At 31.8% G+C, this 21,219-nt stretch overlaps 1 protein-coding gene across 3 annotated transcripts in view; it reads right to left on the bottom strand.

Moving 5' to 3' along the window:
• NOVA1 (NOVA alternative splicing regulator 1) overlaps nt 1-20,715 on the bottom strand; it is a 143,289-nt gene extending 122,574 nt beyond the window's left edge. Inside the window, exons 1-2 of one of the 3 annotated variants that reach the window (XM_019655687.1) lie at nt 20,571-20,715; nt 19,400-19,543 (exon numbers count right to left, since the gene is read on the bottom strand). In XM_019655687.1, the coding sequence (XP_019511232.1) occupies nt 19,400-19,543; nt 20,571-20,595 (169 nt within the window). In that variant the 5' untranslated portion in view covers nt 20,596-20,715. Of the gene's footprint in view, nt 1-19,399; nt 19,544-20,570 lie in introns of those variants that run through there. The other 2 variants (XM_019655686.1, XM_019655688.1) reach the window with 2 other exon arrangements.
• Between the last annotated feature and the right edge of the window lie 504 nt (nt 20,716-21,219).

Raw genomic sequence — 21,219 nt, forward strand, 5'->3', positions numbered from 1 at the left:
AAACATGTAATTAAAAAGCATGCAAAAATAAAACATTTAAAGTCACAAATTCTAAACCATAATTTTGAGTCACAAAATTAAATTTCAGTGTTAAATTTAAAAATGAAGCCAAATGCATACACACATATTCCCACCCTTGTAATCCAGGAAACCACAATCACCACAGTTTTCATTTTTTACAACAGTGACTGTTAAACTTCCTCTACTGTATTGTTTATATATTGACAGGTGTACAGATTTATTTTGTCTTATTCTGGCAGATTATTTCCAGAGATCAAATATCTTTTGCCAGTAAGATATAACCAATAAAAAAGTATGATTAGAAAAGAAGTCAAAAATTTTATTACAGTTATTAAATTAAAAATATAATATTGGCTCTATGAAAACTCAATTATTTTTTCTGCTTATGTGTGAAATAATACAATTTCCTTTAATAACTGAGTACAAAAGAAAAAGACAAAATAAAATAGTAAAGTAAAACGTAATTGATTTAAATTAAATGGAGAATGAAGTCCATTAACTAGAATAACTTGTCATGGACAATAAAATGAGGAAATTCACTGCTGATAACCATAAAAATATCTTAAAATATTTTATAGGAAAACAATTATCACTGGAATAACTTTTTTCTACATGTGTAATTTCTTTAAGGTATAAGCCTCAAAAACATGAAGTTTTGATTCAGCACAATATTCCAAATGGTTCAGTATGTATTTATCATTAACATTTAATATATATGTATATGTTTATGTATATATGTATACATATATGTACACACACATATGTATATATGTCACTTAACATAGTTTACATTTTAAACTAATTGTGTCCTCAAGGATAAATTGATTTCATTTTTATACAATCCAGTGAACTGGTGTTATTTAGAATTTTCTTAATCTTACTGCTACATATTTATTCTTTAAAAATCAATTCTCACAAGTGTAAAAATATTATGCTACACTAATAGATGTACTGATACTAATATTCCTTAGAGTATAGATTCTTTCCTATAGATTTCCCTATAACCTTTCTTATTACTTTATGTTTTGAAATCAGAAATAATTTGAAGGCTCAGTCCAACAACTAGGACAGGCTACTTTCTGCCACTTTCCAGAGTTTTAACACTGAATTCACAACCAACCACATCTCTAGTTCATTCTTTACTTGGCTAAGCAGAGCAAAATGCACTTTTGCAACATTTTGTTTTGGTTTTGTTATTTTCTTTTGGCTTTCATTTAAGGCAAATATCTTGAACATAATCAGAATCATGACAGATTAGATGTGAAGTCTGATGGAAAAAGAGAAGGTAAGAATAACCTCAAGATTTTAAGTCTTAGAAACTGGAAGGATGAAACTGCAAATAATAGAGATGATTGTAGGAGAAACAGATTTGGGGATTTGAGAGAAAGATCAGAACATTTAAAATCATATTTAGTTCTAACACACCTATTAGATATACAAGTGGTATCAAATAGCCAATGCAGCATTAGGCTGAAGTTCAGGTGAAAAGTCCAGAATGGATATAAACATTTGGTAGTCATCAAACAACAATGGTTATTTAAAGCCATGACACTGGGTAGAATCACTAAGGGAGTAGAGTAAGCATGCATAGTGAAAAAGAAGAGAGTGGTGGTCCCAGGACTGAATTCAGGGAAATGAAAAGAAACCAGCAAAGGAAACCTGAGGCTGTAGTTCAGTGGGTCTCAACCTTCCTAATGCCGCGACCCCTTAATACAGTACCTCATGTTGTGGTGACCCCCAACCATAAAATTATTTTCGTTGCTACTCTATAACCGTAATTTTGCTACTGTTATAAATCGTAATGTAAATATATAATATGCAGGATGCATTTTCATTGTTACAAATTGAACACAATTAAAGCATAGTGATTAATCACAAAAACAATATGTAATTATATATTGTGAAATATTTATAATTCATTAAGTGTCGTTTTACCTCCAATACTGCTGCTTTCAACACAGCAGTGGCTTTCTACACAGTAGCTTCTCTCTACACATGTGTGACTGGTCTGCATAAGTACATTATGGCACCAACCCTGTCACATACACCTGTATTTGTACGGGGTGTATGTGATGGGGTTGGAGCGATGATGTCATCATGCTGGGTACTCATATGTGGGCATATCTGCATGTGGGCGGACCCACCTGGAGACAGATAGAGGAGCGGTGTCTCGGTTCCTAAGACCATCGAAAATATGTGTTTTCCGATGGTCTTAGGCGACCCCTGTGAAAGGGTCGTTCGACCCCCAAAGGGGTTGCGACCCACAGGTTGAGAACCGCTGCTGTAGTCAGTGGAGTAGAGGTGTGCTGAAAGCAAAATGACATGTTTCCAAAAGAAGGCAGTGATAACTGTCAGCTGTTGCTGGTTGGTATATAAAAATGAGAACTGAGAACTGACCACTAAATTATCATTGAAGTCACCAGATCCTGATAAGAGCAGTTTCACTGGAAGGATGGGGTAAATCTTAGTTGGAATGACTTTAAAGCAAAAATAGGAGGAACTGGAGACAGCACAAGTACAAACTACTTTAAAGCATTTTACTGTTATTGGCATGGTAATTGGAACAGGAAGTGGGGTAAAGAGAAAATGCCTTTTTTTTTTAAATAATGGAGATATAACAGTATCTTTGCAGGCTGAAGGAAAATGGAGTGGGGAAAATTGATAATGCTAAGAAAGAAAAGTACGAATTCCCCAAAGATGTCTGAGTAGCTAAGTGGCAACAGAATCTAGAATAAAAATAGATTGGCTTTTGCGAGGGGCAGGGGCAGTTTATTGGAAGAGTAAGAGAAAATATAGACCATATAGGTACTGACATAGTTAGGTGGCTAAATCTGGTGGTGGTAACTTATAAAATTTCTTTTAATTTTATTTTCTCAGTGAAATGGGATCCTCAATCAGGATGATCGAGGTGGTTTTGGAATTGATATTTAAACTCATATATTGTGCAGTGTACTGCTTTAGTTTCAAAGAAAAGTGAAAATGTTACAAGTGAGAAGAAAGTTGGGACTATTTAAAGCATTCACAGCCTATCTCTATTTCCCAAACTGTACCCTAGTATAAAAGGAGATAACTCTGAGTCATCTCTACCCTATACTAATATAGATTCCTCTTTACTATAAACTATCAACTTTCAATATTACTCATTCCAATCAAACTTCAAACACCCTCATCCTCTCTATAGGTTCTAAGTCTCTAAGAATAAATCCATAGCTCTAAAGAGTACGCTCACAGTATTTACTCATTCTAGAAATAAATAGCCTTTAGCAATCTTTCTCACTTTATTTTTTTTCCTATAGCATCTAGTATTCTTATATATTCAAAGGTGCAACATTTTAAACACAAAATTGAATTTACCTATACGATGATAGATATTCACTAAGATTTTATATTTTCCACAAAGCAGCCCAGAATCAGTATGATCTTAATTACAGCTACTGTCCTCAAGGGCACATTCACACAAAACAAAATCATGTATACAGTTGTTCTTGCTATGGTACTGGATGAATATTAAATATTTAGTACATAAATAATATTTACTTGAATATGTAAGATATCTGAATACAGCATTAAGTTTATACACTGATTATAACAAAATATAGATATATCACAAAAAACAATTTTACTATAATGGTTATCAAGAATTTTTGCAATGACTCATGGAAAATATGTTAAGGAATAAAAAGTAATAAACTGTGACACCTGAAAGATACTCTTAGTAAAACCACAGCATTAAACTTTCTTGGATTTTTCATGGAAGTTGAAGGAACATGAATTAAAATGTTCAGGGCCTTCACAAAAGCAATTAAAACAAAATTTAAGCTAAGAAAAAAAAAAGCTGAAAAATAAGCTTTGTGAATTATCATCCAAATTACTGAACAACTAGCTTCATCATTTAATATACTATGACTTTCTTTTTGACTAATATGGAAAGGATTATCAGAAGTCTTAGTATCTTGAAAAAGATCCTGAAAGCGAGCATTGAATTTCTATATGCTACTTGATTTATTCCTATTAAACCTCTGATCAATATTCTTAATGTTTCATATTTGCATGTACAAGGACAAAGAACAGAGGGACTAATTATGTTAATTTTCAAGAATCTTAATACATATAAGCCTATATACATAAGATTACAAAATGACTCAGTATTATAAATGCATCCCCTAGTTTCATCTCAACTATATGGGTAAAAAAGAAACAAACAAACCTGTGCATATCTTCAGGGGTATCAAAGAACACATTTTTAGGCTATGCAAGTAAAAATATCTACATAGTTAAGATTGGAAGGACACCTTAGAGTACCTATTAAGCTCTACAAATCCATTAACCAAGAAAGATGACTTGCTGAAAACTCATTCCTATATCTAACAACAAATACCACATGTAATTATCTACTAAAAATATAAAATGAACCTATATAAAAAGGCATTTATAAAATCTAAACTATATACCAAATAATTTATATTAATTATCTTAAAGAGGTGGGATGAGGAGAGGTTAGCTTTAACTTTCTCTGCATTGCCTGCATTCTCATAAAAATCAGTTACAAGAAAAAAAAATGTTTGACAACAATCCTTATAGCAATGCTTTCCTATTTAGGGCCACATTAATGTAATTTATTTTACATTAAAATCTCTGCTGCAAATTTAGTATGATTAAGTGCAAGAAACATGGGAAGGAGGAGATGAAAAAAGAGTCATAAAACGCTTATCATATGTCAGATATTATGTGATATGCTTTTACATTTTTCCTTTTGTTGTAATTAGACCAACAACTTATTACTATGTGAGACATATTAATATCCCCATTACACAGATAGAAAAATTAGAGGTCCAATAAGATTCAATCATTTGACTAAAATCACACAGCTAGTAAGTGGCAGAGCTCAGGTTTAAACTTCGCTGTCTGACACCACATGGTCTCCAGGAATCTTTCATTCTTTCTCACATCCCCAAAAAGGCATTCCAAAGTCCTGAATTGATGTGATAATTTTTAAAAAACTTCACTGTGTAATATCCAAAGCATATTTTCCTCATATTTTTATTTTAGTATGTACTATCATAGTGATTTGACTAGACCTTTTTAGTCTCAAATCTCTGATTTAACAAATCTCTAGAGTGGTGGTTCTATATGATTTAGAAAGTGAAAAACAAAGTCCTACAATGCTAACTGAAGAATAATTGAATGATTTCATGTAAATACATTCATCTCATAGATAAGGCAAAATGCCAAACTATCTCGGAGGTCTAATATCAATACGAAGATAGAAAATTACATAGAAGATGGGAAAAGACATACAAGATACCAAGGTTCTATGTTTACAGAGGTCTGGTCAGAAAACTTGTTTTTATGCCTATATTTTGCTTACTTATTATAGATTTGCTTTCCTTGGCAAAATTCAAATTTGCTGGATTTTCATAGAATAGGGAAAAAAATAATCAATCCATCAAAAATATCTATTTCCCAGTGATCAACCAATGTGGCAATTCGGGAAATGGTATCTAAATTTTGAATACTGTATTTCTAAATTCAAATATATTTGTCTGATGCAAAGAGATACAGAATAACAGTAAACAAACAGGTTCATCATTAACCTGCTAAAACACAAATCATTTTAGCCTTCAAGGTCTTATTTTCCTCGACTGTAAAAAAGTAATAAAAATTCCTTCCGACACTGATATTTTAAGAATTAAAATAAGTTATAGAAATGTAAGTTCTAATTAAGCCATGACTAATAAACTACCTTCAAGTACTACTTACTTTTATTAAGTAAATTTTAGTTATATGGTTTTAGACTTTTAAAAAGACCATTACTTATCCCATTAACAGTGATAGAGATTGTTTAAATACACACATAAAGAAATTCAGAACCTGGTTCTTTAAAAGATACTAAATTTAGGTAACTTACTTGAAACATTTCCCATATCCCAAATTTCTTCAAAAATTTCCTCAAACTATCTGTTCTACATATTTTAAATAGTTAAAAATGTACATAATCCATACCTGTATTATTTATCCCTTTAAATTACCTAAATTATCCCTGTCACATTGCAGTTTCTATTTATTTTTAATGCAATCTGCTGAATTACTTAAAGGGCCTTCAGAAAAATCTTTGATAAGAGCACCATTTTAAAGAAGCCAAGAAAAAAACATGTCCAAGAAAGCTGGCTAGACTCTACAGAACCTCAAATTTTTTTCCTATCAACCTATGTACATTTGCTAAAAATAAAAATACTATTTTCAATTCTTATTTATTTTACTAAACCATTTTTGGCCATATCAAATCTACTAGCATTATTATTCCTTAACAAAAATACACAATATATGGTGATAACTCACATTCATAATCTTCTAACTATATACTATGTATTTGTACAATTCTTATTAATTGTCACAAACTTCAGAGAATAAGTTAGTTAACAGGACAGATCCCACGTAGATAATTTCAACAGCAAAAAGACTTAAAACGGCTAAAAACAGGGATATACAAGGTAAAAGGGTCTGTCAGCATTCTAAGCCCACTAGCAAGAGACTATATATTAAAAGGAGCAGCCTTCCACTGTAAAATTACTAATCTTAGTAATACAGTATATTAAACATGCCATTTGAGATATATGCCAACCTAAACTGCCACATATGGCATATCTAGCTTATTATCACAGTTTGTGCTTCCATATCCAGAGTCATTCTAGGTTTTAAACAAGATGTTAAATCAGTGTAGCTAAAAATGTGATAAGGCTTTGATAGGCACACACTTCCTAAACACTTCAGAAGAATAAATTTTAAATATTAGTGTAAAGAAAACATGGCTGGAAAATTTCAATTGAAAAGATATATGTAAATAAAAAATAGGATAACATTTTAAAGGCAGAATTTGTAAAAGATGTTAAATTTAAATATATGTTACTTTGAAAAAATTCACAACCCCAAAATTTTTTCAAAATTTTTCTCAAAGAGAATTGTATTGGCGCTGCAAAAGTTGTATGTAGTTGTCTTACCTATATTATTTATCCCGTTAAGAACAAGTCATGATATCGTACCATGATATGCATATCAATGAAGAAAAGGAGACTTTGCTTATGCTTCCTTTCTATATTGAATTCAACCTTGAGTTATACAACTGGTGTTACTGAATTATGAGCAGTTCAATAAAAATTACACAATGAATGTTTTTATTTCATATCCCCATCTGGTACTTAATGTCACTTCGGCTGTTCAATTTTTTAATGTTTCTTTATACAATCAGCCAATAATTTCATAAATCAGCAGAAAACGCTAGGTAGATTTTTAATTTCATTTTCTAAATGGAAAAACAGTGCCATACTTTTCAATCTTTTTTTTAATTCAGCTGAATTTGAGTATTATTATTAGAGTATTAGTGTATATTATATAATTAGCGTATTAAGACTGATTCTTATATGAAATATTTATCAATGGAGATGGCAGCTGAATCTCAATAATCAACCGAAATTCCAAAATAATTACATAACAGAGACTGCACCAACAATGAACAGTAAGTTTCAATTTTCATTTTCATTGACATAACTCATACAACTGTTTCTATCATAAACCAAAATTTGAGTACTTGAACGGCATCAGATTCACACATAAAGAAGTAAGTACGTACGTTGCACCACTCACTAATCTTCATCAACATGAAAATGAGTGTATCTGTTCACATGCCAAGAGGTCTAGAAAGACCTACATATTCATATAACTTAAGAAATGAGAAAAATTTTTATCAGATATATGACTCTAACCTGCTATGAACCAAAAGCAAACTAGTAAAATAAACCATCAAGTCCCTAACTTTAAAGGGACCTCAATAGACAACAGGGTATGTAAAAGTGAACAAATGTCAAAACGGATTTCTATCTCCAGAGCTTTCCTGATTACAGCAAAACATCCTTAACTGACATTTGTCCTTCCTAGGTTCCCACACTTTTTACCTTTTACACTTGGCACATAATTGCTTAATAAAAGACAGCTCTCATATTTCTTAACATCTTTCCAGAGTTGACTCACCTTTCCTTTAGTCTTTTCCTCTCTAAACAAATTACTCTTCTCTTTAATTTTACTTATATCGCCTAAGCAGAAGACCAGACTCCTTAATCTACTATTCAGTTCTGCTTTTAGATAACTAGGGAAATCCTTCCTCCAACGTACAAATGTCACTCTCCATATTTACATAAATAGATACACATATTTTGATTACAGTACCACTGTCATTTAAAAGATACACAGATGTACTTCTTTAAAATAATTTTTGCTAATGAGTGTATCCAAGATGAATATTTTTCAAATTTTTCTTTTTCTTATTTAATACATTTTCTCTTACCTGTACAAATATCTATAGTATCTCCCTATCCCCACTCTCCCCCCACAGCAATATCCACGTTTTATCCTAGTAATACCAAACTACTTTCAGACCCCTGAATATACCAGGAATTTTTCATATCTCCATGACTATACATTTTGTCTCTCTGCTTCAAAGGACCTTCCACTCTTGTCCACTAAGCAAATTAAAATTAAACTCTCCAAACCCTGTCAGGTCTCTTTGAAGTCTTTGAAGTCTACTCTCTCCTTTCAAGATCTAGCAACTGAAAGAGGTAGTTTTAACTTCTAGACACAATCCTATCATTATACAAGTATCAAACTTTATTATATCCTGGTATTCATCTTTGTTGTTTCTTACTGTTCCTTTTCTTGAGAGAATGGTCTTCAGAGCATTGGACACCTAGTTCTAACCCCAAAGACAGCACATAAACATTCATAAAGATGTTAAAATCTAGCCATGGTAGCAGGGAAGGGCAGGGGGAAATAGCCAGGTAAAACAGCTATGATAGAGTTATTTTAAACCACTATTCTCCAGCTTTAAAAAATTAAATTAGAATTTATAAAAATGTAGAGGTCTAAGCATGACACTAAGAGATTTATCTATCAAATCTTAGATGATTCATTGGTGTATTGTAGCAAACAATCAATGTATTTATTAATATAAGTAAAACACTACCATTTCATGCATTTCTCTAAATTTTAATTGTTTAAAAAGTATTAAAAAGACTGAGGTAACCCAAACTCAGTAACTTTCCTAAAATTTTAACTTCAAACAAAGTAATGCATACTAACTCCTTGATATTCAAGTTACTCAAAATCTAAGCAAGTAAATTCCACTCTACTACGTAACTGGTATACTTTTTATTCCTTAGTAAATAAGACAATTAACTAGTAAAGTTTCTAAAAGTCATAATGTGTTCATACATGTTAACTTCTCCACTACAGGTGGGGAAGAAGGTATTAAAATATATTAAAATAATGTAACTTTAACTTAGTGGTTAGTAATCTGATCTTTTTAAAGGTGTCTTAAGAAAAATCATCAGTAGACTGGTTCTTACTGCACTAGTAGCCATGTGGCATCAAGTAAGCTAAAATGTGACATAAATATAAAATCCTGAAATGGAGGTACTTTTAATTACATTATTAATAAATATTAATTAAGCTCATGCTGCTTAAGTCAGAACATTTTAAAAGTGATCTTCATTTTGGAGATAGCTTTGAAGTACTCTCCATAATACTAACTTTCAGTTTTCTTCACAGAGGACATGCTAAATATTGGGTTGTCTGAAAAGTCATGACATATTTTTTCTGTTTTTCGTTGCTAAATTGCATCATGACTTTTCCGACAGCCCAAAAGAAAGCAAAATTCCCCTATCGCACTCCACTCTTCTTCCTTAATACCTGGTCCATACTCGTCCTAACACTTCTATGGCCAGTTCTTGTTTCAATTTTTTAACTCATTAGTTTACTTATCCAATTTTACACACACACACACACACACACACACACACACACACACACACATACACCCATCAAAGTAGATATATAATAAATGATAAATTTCATGAGCCCTTCACAGAAGAACCCTCAAATTGGTCATTCGTTCACTCACTCACTCATACATACATACATTTAAATTTCAAATACTACCTATGTTTAAAGCACTGGGCTGTATGTTGAACATACAGCAGCAGGCATGAAGGATGACATAAATTTCCTACATCAATGGAACTTAATTTAATGATTCAATTTATGTTAAAGACTATTACAAAATATTTTTGTTTTAATTTAAAGTTGTGAAGGAAAAACATCTTCAAAATCGTGTTATGTACTTTTATGTTAGAAAGTAGTCCTAAAGCCTATAATACAACGTAAACAACATCAGGATTCAAATTAACTGAGAAGTGGAATGGATAGACAATAAAGAGAAAACAGTGGTGTATTTAAACAAATCATTATTGAATAAGAGATATTCATTTTTACTTAGATTGCCTTGCCCTAAGCTTCATGCTTATTTTTAATCATATTTTATTATTTTAAAACTATTATGAATACCCAGCCAAATATGCAATACTTAAGGAAATTTTTATAGAAGTCACAAAAATCCTTTAAAAAATTTGATATAGAAAGTCTACACATTATTTTTTTTAATCAAGGTCAATACTCAGTTTAACCAAAAATAAAGAAATAAAAAAGTTGAGCTAAGGAACAAAATGGAAGCAAGGACCTCCCCATCCGCAAAAAAAAAAAAAAAAAGCAAATGAAGAAAAGTTACAAAGCTGCAGAAATCAAATCATTGTGAAAATACTGCATTTTCATTTTCGAATGGTACAATTATAGAAAAACAGAAAATTATCAGGCTATATTCCTGGCAATATAATTTATCTTATGTATTTTTTTAAATGTGTGGTAATGATAAAGAAGACCTATCTTTGGCCCTTCCGTAGAGCAAATCAACAAAAAAATCACTGTAAAAGAACTACTGTGCTTTCAATTTTTTTTTAAAAGGGGGTGGGCATATTCATTTTGAAATCAGGAAGAGAGAATAAGTGAAGATGTATTTCCTCAGCGTCATATCCAATAAGGAGGTGAGGAAAAGTGTAGAGCGAAACAGAAGAGAAAGAAGTACCTACTACAATTGTATCACAAATTCAGAACATTTTTAAAAGTTACAGGACTATTATTGCCATACATTACCTAGCCTCTTGCTATCTTGGCATTCTCGACTGTTAAAATGAAAATTCTGGAAGAGATCATATCTAAGCTCCATTCCTCTCATGTAGTTCCACAATTCTCTGATCTTTCAGATCTTTCAATCCCTTTAAATTGAAAGCCTCTTCACTACTCCTAAGTGTCCTCATTAAGTCTTAGACAGAGATGCAATATAATATCAAAATTTTAAAACAAGCTCAAGGAGACAATAGCAATAAAACCACAACTTGTTAGGATAAAGCAAAACATGCCCATATTCCTTTACAAAGAAAAGGTGCTTTGTAATAGAAAATTCTCAGTCATGATGACCAAAGAGCTCATAGGAAGTATCTGATCAATACACATAATAATTAACAAGAGAAAAGATTCCAGACAGATTTCATGATAAAGAATAAGACTAGCTGTGTTTTTCTTAAATTACTTTCATGACCTTTTCAAAAAGACATAAACTAGTATTAGAAAAAATTAAAATACAAGAGTCATACAAAGAATAAGTTTGTGAATTAAGTCTCCAAGAGCTCACTTGATTCCAAAAATAACTCCTTGAAAGACATGTCAAGAATATAACCAAAACTGAAATGCTAGTTCTTCTAAAATATTTAGCAACATAAAACAAAAACACATACCACAATTCCCTACTATTCTGTGCTAATGATATGCACCACCCCATTCTTCCTTATACTGCCCTTTCCCCTAATCACTAGATTTTAGAGTCACTGACCAATCTAATTCCTAGAGCAACAAATTATTAACAATTTAAATGAAGACGACTTTCTTCTTTAAGACAAGAATGATTTTTAAAAATTGAATCAACTGAGAGGCAGCATTTATTATACCCTGGAGGAAATGTAGGATATGAATTTTATTTAATTAATAAGTTCATATTGTGAAAATTTATCCTGCAAAAGAATTATGGGTCTTCAATGCATGACTGTTCTCAAAAGTCTTTAAAACAGAAAGAAAAGTTATTCCTCAAAACTTCAAAAAGTATGCTCAGTTTCACAAAGAAACTACAAAACACTAGTCTAAAATTTTAAAATTACTGAGTTCAGAACAAAATTCATTGGAAATTACAAACATACGGAATGTCAGTAAGACACAAGTCTTGAAATAAGAAAAAATATTATTTTTACATATAAATTACTAAATAAAATTAGGTTAAAAATGGTAAAAAAAATGTTTTATTTTCCACACCAAATAATCTTACCTGAATAATTTTGCTGTTAAAAAACTCTAAATACTGATTTCATTTTTCATCTGGTCCTGTCAACGATGCTATGACAGGCCCTGCAGGAAGCAGCAAAAGATCAATGATGGAGTGCAGATATTATGTGTTTTCATGATCAAGCTCTGTTATGGAAAAGGATATCCATGTAGCTGTTTGAAACTTAGAAAATATTGAAAGCATTTCAAAAAGTCTGTCAGAGTACATAATGTTTGTTTTTTTACTTTGTAGTCTTAAAATGTTTATTCTTAATCAGTATCTCTGTATCAAAATTTTTAAAAAGATGGTGAAGTATACTATATGTGAAATTTTAAAGAAGCATTTTTATATTGATGAGAATTGAAAAGAAAATAATAGTCCATGACGTCAAAAATGAAAAATCTTGATTGAAAAAATTAAATGTTTAAAATTTTGTGAATGATTCTCGATGTATACAGATGATTATTTTAATCTTATTTCCTATAATTACCAATAAATTATCAACTACTCACAATCTAACTAAAATAAAACTTAAAAGACTTTTCTTACAAACAGTAACTTCAGCATCAAACAGTTATTGGCAATACTGGTAAAAATTCCTCAGGAAAAGTATATAGATTACAAAAAATCTGGGTAAACTCCAAAAGTTAATTACACTTGGGTAATTGACAAGTTATATTCAATGGATACCAAAAAGTTTAAATTAGTAAAACTAATAGTAAGCCCAAACCATAAAGGTGCTTCACAAGGACTCCAAATGATATTTTAAAATTCTGAATTATTTTAAAATAGTATAGCATCTTGTAAAATTTAATTTAAAGACATTTTTACTTTAGGAACTGTTTGCCACTCAAGAGCCAATTAATAAACAGCACAGTGATGAGACACCTACATTAATTAGGAATACTATTAGAACACACAAGAAACTTCTATATATTTCATGGAAGCGTGTTGTAAGTCAGTATTGCAAACGGATTAAGAAACTTAAAAGAATAAAAATAAATGACAGACTAAGATTTTTAGAGTTTTTATTTAATCAAAGTTTAATTTACTTGTAATAAAATGTGGTAAAGAAACATTTCAACAGCATTCCTATAGTAAGTTAAAACAGCCTAAAAATATTTTTAACATGCTATGTTTGTCTTCTTATTGGAACGCTTCAAAACACTCAGTCAAGTTTGCTTACCAAAGTCCCTGACATGCTAAATAGATGCAACTTAATTTTACATGGGTTTTTTTCTCCCATAAAAACAAATGAACAAATGTGAAACTAAAATAATTTTTAAGAAGCTACAGTGTACTTCCACTTATTTCTACTCATTCATGACTTGAAAATATACTTGCAGAACAAGGAAATTTAAATACTTCCGACTTAACATTATTTCATTTTTGTTCCTATACTGAAAGCATCCCCCATCTCCTTTTCATGTGGATTTTACCAGATTTATGGAAATCACTTTAGTTTCAAATATTTCCATATTACAAAATGGAAAAGGTGATGCCTTATCTTTAAAGAATAGGATGAAAAAAAGGAAACTTCACCAATCCAAGCATCAGGAAGTACTGAAAAGTACTGCTTCATTTCTGGTGTGTTGCATTTTATACCATGACACTTTAGTCTCTGAGGGTCAGGTTAATTAAGCTCCATAGCAGCTGCAGTGCAATGTGAGACTCACACTGCTACGGTTCCCACCAGTCCAGTCCAATTACCTGTAGTATTCCAGCACTGGACAAGTGACAACCAACCTCTTCTCTCTAGTCACTTGCTCCCACTGGCCTACTGATAAATGTTAGAACAAACTAACCTCTTTTTGGAAAAGACTGCAAAGCTGAATGCACCTGCTGCAGGCTGCAATGATGAGTCCCAGTGAGATGTTTGTCAGTCAGATCTCTGCAGATGTTGTTTAACTTTATGCTAGAGCTGTATCCAAAGATGGAAATGAGATGGCAATCAAGCACAAATCTCCCATCCCCGTCCCCCCAGTCTTATTTTGAAAAGCTGCACTTGCTCATAAAAGTTGTGCTTTAAAACACAGATCCACTAAACTGGAAACAACTAAGACTAAACTCCATGCTAAAGAAAAAAAAATGTTCATTAGGTGCTGAATTTTAGTTAACAAATGGCATAACTGTGTTCGGTAAATGTTATTTGTGTCATTTAAGAGCTTAATAAATTAATTCCCTTAAGCCAGAGCAAAACAAAACGAACTATAAAAACAGGCAAGTTTTTGATTGGTGGTTTGTTGCTCGCATTTTTAGTGACAGACACCACATCACATACTGCTTTATAAGTTCCAATACACAGATCGTTATTCCTCTTTGTATATTACATGAAACATCTTCAATGCATAAATATTGAACTATTTCACCAATTGTGTTCACTATTTTGAAACGATTCCTGAAATCCTTTGCAGGTGATATCTGCAAGACAATGTTGTTAGATGTATTTATTTCCTTACAATGTCACTAATTTTAAATCAGCTATTTTTCCAAAATCTAGGAAGCGTCAAATACCAACTTTCAAAGGACATTGTGCTACGTAATTCATGAAAACACTGACACTGTAAATTAATAATGTTCCATAACTTACTAAATTGATGACAGAAGATATAACATCAGAATGAAATAAAATGAATAGCTAAGATTTTTAATGCTAATTCAATCTTTCTAAAAATCCCATGCCATGCCACAAAACATTTGCTTGTATGAGCCAGGAATAAAAATGATCTCTCGGAAAGTACAATTTTCATATAGATTGTGCTATGCAAGTAACATTCCTTCATATGTTGATTTCCTATTGCTTAAAGTGAGAGATTAAGTATTAAAAATATAGCTAATATTCAGAGAGGTAGCAATGTCTAAGTGGAAGATTCTAGTTCCTCCTTCAACTGAGGATATTAAGAGATAAAATATAAAGTAACCCATAACAAAAGGTAATATGACACATATAAATATTACAACCTTAATATTTAAAGAAAAACACGTTATCTGCCAGCAACTCTTTATCATACTGAAACCAAAGGTATAGCACAGTGTAATGAACTATCCTATCACACTGAACAATAGTGTAAATTATACTACTTAATTTTATACTTGTTACAATTATATTTACCTAATTTTGTTTTAAAATATATACCAATAAATTGTCTATGATGCTTTGAATCTAAGATCAATGAGAATAGACTAGAACTTTTAGAAGCTATAACAAATGTATTCACATTGTACTACCAATATCATACTACTCTTCTTTCAACAATGTAAACAAGAGGTGATCTATATTAAACTTCACTAACACCTGTGAATTCCAAAAAAAGATCATTCTTATACAATCCCAATCCTAAGGTTAAATTGGCCCACTGAATTTTCTCCAGGTCAAAATTAAGGCAGTGTGTGGTATTTCCTTCACTAAAAAGAAAAATTCACTTACATTCTGCTTTTTCATGATTTAAAAAAATTTAATATATAAATTGTTTGGGATTTTTAAAAACAGTATCACCTAAGTTGAACAGTGGTGAAATTAATATATAATAAATCTACCTAGAAATAAGTTCAAATTTTTAACGTTAAGAGCAAGGAAAGACAATAATTTATATTAAATATGACCAAGTGTTATAACCACAAATATGAAAGCAGTGTAAAATACACACAAATATATGTCAAGATTATAGTGAAGGATTCCTGTTTGATTGATATAATGAGTATCTTCAGTGTCATATGATGGAATGAAAAAATAGGTACACTATGAAGTGTTCTAAAATCTAAGGCATACACGAAAATACTTTATACATGCTTTACTAGTCCCAACCAGTAAGTTTTCTAATTACACACCTGAATCATTCATTAAATAATTTTAAAACATAAAAATCAATCTATTAACAAAAACTAAACACATCTTCAGGTGCCCACTAAAAAAAGAAAAGAACACTATTGCCATTCTGAATATGATAATATATTCCCTAAAATTAGCGAGCTGTTTTTTTACTACAAGGAAACAACTTTAGGTAACCTAATTATAAAGAGGTTATATAAATATATCAAGTTAAGTTGCTTTAAACAAGTTAGGAAAAAAGATATATCCATATACTACCAGTAATAAGTTAGTATTCTGTAAGATTTAGATTTTTAAAAAATTGATAAATGAATTACACAGCACAGCAAAAAGAAGTCTATTGGTATGTCCTTTCTTCTCATTACAGGGTTTGAAAAATGCACTTTACAGTCCTCATCATACAATTCCCGAATTATTTCATTTAATGTATGACACACTGAAATACACAATGAAATATGCAGTTCTACAAATTCTAAATTCATACCAATTAATGTGTAAAAAAGTTTTTAATTCAACCATAAATATAAAATATTACTCAGAAAGGCAAGGTCGCTTAAGACATTTTAAAGATGTAACCTAAATAAAAAGAAAAATAAATAAAAAGGAAAACAAATATGATAAATATGAGATTATACTGGCTATACTAAAAACAATGCACATATCATTTGCACTGAAATTTATTAAACTATCCCCCAAGTGTGTCTGTATTCTGCATATGCAGAGCAGATGTGTATGCATTTTGTGTGTGTGTGTGTGTGTGTGTGTGTGTGTGTGTGTGTGTGTATCCTAAAGAAAGTTTTTTTCAGATACACTAGTATTTTAACTAAACCTGCTGAACATAATTACATTCTGTTTCAAAACTTTTTGAGAAAATCAGGTTACAACTAAAGTATACATTTCCCCAAATATACTGTCTTACCAAATGAGAAACAGAAAAATGCTTCATGAAATAAACATCAGGTATATTCATTCTAACAGAATATAGTCATAAATACATATATGCAACACATAAAAATGGGTTTCCAAATTATCACATAAATCTACAAGAAAGTCCTCATAACTCAGCGATATAAATCACAGCTTTAAAATTTAGTTCATCTGAGATGAGTGAGTGTCCCTTAAGTGTATCAGTATATCTGAGTAAGAGAAGTTGAAAGGCTCTGAGAGGCTGTTGTATTGAAGAATACCAGGACCTTAGATAATTCCACAGGTTTGTGATCAAGTGTGAACAGAAAGATTATTACAATTAGTCTATAAGAAGAGAGATGTATGTATCCAAACAGGTAATAACCTACTTAAAGCTATATTCAAATACAAAGTGTTCAGAATTATTAAAGATTCTTATAAATTACAAGGCTTTACTTTATCCTTAAAATTGATTCCACAGTGTGTGATTGGTTTCCACCTGTTACAGGCAGAGCATAAGCCTTCTTTTATCCAGAAATTTCAACTCACATTTGATCAGGTTACGTCACTACACACACAAAATTTTATTCAATGCGTTCCAGTTTTCCCTTTTTTTTAACAGATATTCTTGCTTATATGAATAACACAACTCAGAACTATAAATAAAATAACCAATTTCAATGTAGTAAGAAATAAATGCACAACTAAGTGGACTAAAAACAAAAGATCTAATTCTCGGTTACCCTTTCCAACCCACTGAAAATAAACTATATTCAAATGAAAAGGCATTTAATTTACTATTTGGAATATCCTTGATAAACACCAATTTTCTGAAACATCCCTGAACATCTGATACCACCTCATGTATAATGCAGAAAAGCTATTTCATTTTCATCTACTGACAGTGAATTTAATTTAGCATTGCAGTCTTTTCCTAGAACTAACACGTTATTAATTCTGCAATCAAGCTCTTTTGAGTGCTTTTATTTGTACTAAGGGTTTTCACAATTCCACACTGATTTTTTTCATCCTAATATACCTTTTAAACATACCAATGTGAATATGTTAGCAAACTTTCTTAATGCACAAGGAAAGTTTCAGAGACAAGGAAAGCCATTACAAAACTACACTCAAGGAAACAAACTTTCGAAGGACGTCATATCTAGTAAGTTACATTGTAGTTTAATAAATTTAATGTTTACCAAACATGCTACATTTAATTTATGTAACTAAAAGCCAGTTTCCACCATTCTAAAACCTTCTTATCCAGCATAATGGTCCATTTTCTACCACCAAGTGATTGGCTATGAAAAAGAAATCCTCCAAATGTTCTGCTTACATTCACGCCAGATGTCTTTGCTGTATTAAAGAACTCTTATTGAATTAGATCATTGAAAGCAAACCAGCTTTTCTTTTTCACTAGTAAAAAAATGCAGTATCGGTTCCCCTCAACACTGAATAAATCTTTTTATAACTATTAAGATAAACTACCCGAGAAAAAAAAATGGCAGCAGATACACCTAGGTAAAAGCAAAACAGTTAATGTTTTATCTAGGAGATGCACTTTCAATTATGGAGATTTTCCAATTATAGTTAAAATCCATATATTGAGTAGCAAAATGATTTCTAAAAGAAAAAAGATACACATGCAGAGCTGTATAACACTGAAATTTAGAAATCACACTGCAAAGTACAAAAAAAAAATTATACCACCTAGGAAACTTGCCATATTCTAATAGATTACAGTGCCACACAAACTGTTAACATATTTTAATCAAATACAGCTCTTAAGTAACACAAATTTTGGAGCATTATTTTACTTTTTACATAATAATATATTTTCTTGTCACACTTATACTAAAAACGCAATATTTTAAAAATCCAAAGAGGAAGCACTTGTCCTCTTTACTTCACTCCAGGGCCAACAAACAAAGCAATGAAGCAGAAATAGGTACATAATGGATTTAGAAGTAAATGGTCCATTCTTTAAGAAGGCTTCTACCCCCTCTTCTGAATTCACTCTAGACTAATTGTTATTACAATGATGTCTGAAAACTTCAGAAGAACCCTATTTCCTGATGCCAGCTGTCAAGGTTTCTATCTTTAAATTTTAGAGTTTTTTCCCAATTAGAAAAAAAGTATTTAGAAATACCCAGAAGACTCATCTCGCAATTGGTCTAAATCACAGACACAGTATATCGATTAAAGAAAAAGACATAATCAACAATGAAAATAGCCTTTAAAATTTTCCACAAATATTCTAATACAGCAAATATAGAAATAAAGTCTACTCTACTAAGAATTTCTTTCAATATAGCACACAACACACATAGAGTTTCTCTTTCTTTCCTTGGGGATTTATCAAACAATCTCTTCATCAATGCACCTACCTGGGTAAAAATCTTTGGACTTAGACAGCTTGATGGTGGCTCCAGTTTCTTTTTGCAACTGAACAATTGTCTGTCCTCCCTTCCCAATTATAGATCCAGCAGCATAACTAGGTATGAGAACCTTTAGAAAATACTGGCCGTCTTCTGAAAAATGCAAAGAAATATGCTTCATTAACATGACAATTTTAAACTTTTCATCCCCTCTCCACCCTCAAGAGAGAAAAACAGCAATTAAAACATTGGGCATTTAACTGAAGGAAATAAGGGGTTAAAATATTTTTTAAAGAACAAAAATAAGCCAGTTACACTGAAAAATAAACGTGTACAAAATGTTTCCCATTTTGTAGGATTTATACTTTCAAACTTGGAATTAAAATCTAAACATGTTCTATTATTTTGCAGCACTGTAGAAACTGATGACTAAATTCCAGTTGTTATTCCAAACATGGAAGTCTTCCAATTCTATCTGTGGTTACTATGGTAAAACGAAATGAAGTGACCCCTTTGCAAAACTTCAGATATTTATAAAATGACAAACCTTCACTTAACATATTGCAAAATAAATAAAAAGGGCTGTAAATAGTGATGAGCTATATTTATTTGACATTAGCAAACACATAAGGACTACAATTAGCCATTGCCTATATCCTGCTTAAAGTATGCAAAACAATCGTTCTCCTATCAAATAATCCACCCAAACTGTAGGGTGTAGTCCAAGCCTTCACTAACTGCCAGGAAATAATTCAAAGTGATTTGGACTGGCAAATCTAACCAATCCTGGTGTATTTCTTTAGCACTTCTTAGTCTACCATGATCTCGTTTAAGCTCATTAATTAAAGGACCTTAAGAAGAATTTTGCCAATACTAAAAAGCTTAGGAGTCATTTAAATCAAATACACTTAAAAATGACCAGATAAAATGTTCCTTCTCCAAAATAACTACAAGATTTAAAACGGAAAGGGGGTGGATGAACCAAGAAAGTGAAATGAAATGTTTCAGAAAATAAAGCCAACTCCATAAACTTTAATTTCCGTCAAACTGATCTTGTCTTAAAAAGGAAGCACCCCGGTAAATCCAGTTTCCATGTGTGAATGAACGTTCCAAATTTTGCGGGTATGCCATTCGCAAGACCCCCATCCGTCTCTAATGTACATGCTGTAGATAAATTCACCTCTGCCTCGATGCATTGGGTGCATTGTTAAGATGACTCCAGTGCAAATGAAGAAGCGATACCGGTCCCGTTATAACTCATCTTCCCAGGAAGCGCAGGATGTTAACTAACAAGTCACAGTACCAGACACCCCCACCCTTCTATGCACACCCCTGAAGACAAATCAATGAGATATTTGCACCGACAATGTAAAGTGCGGTAAGAGCATGCACTCATCAAGATTTTTGCATACTACTTGTGGCCCACAGCAAGGGGATGGAGAGAGGAAAAACTCTCAGGTGCCCCAATCATTTGCTATCCGCTACCCAAGTGCCATTTATTTATTTATTTAATCAGACTGTTAAATGCAGCGCGCATCTTCGGGCGGCCATCACCTCACTCGGGGGTCATCCTCCTCCTCCTTTAACGGACCCTTTTGCCCAGGTCTAGGATATTTAAATGGTCAGGCTTTCGACCGATTAAATGGAAAGATAGGTCTATTCCGAAAAACTGGTCGCCATTTTGATGAATGATAAACACAGAAATGGAAATGTGTCCCGGACGGCGAGGTGCGGGGCAGGTGTAGGGGAGGGGGCGCGGGGCAGGGTCGCGGGAGCCGCCGGGTTCGGGCTAGAGGTGTCCGGGCCGCGGGAGGGAGGGAGAGCGGCGG

Source organism: Hipposideros armiger, unplaced genomic scaffold (assembly GCF_001890085.2).
Source record: "Hipposideros armiger isolate ML-2016 unplaced genomic scaffold, ASM189008v1 scaffold_243, whole genome shotgun sequence".
Classification (NCBI taxonomy): Eukaryota; Metazoa; Chordata; class Mammalia; order Chiroptera; family Hipposideridae; genus Hipposideros; species Hipposideros armiger.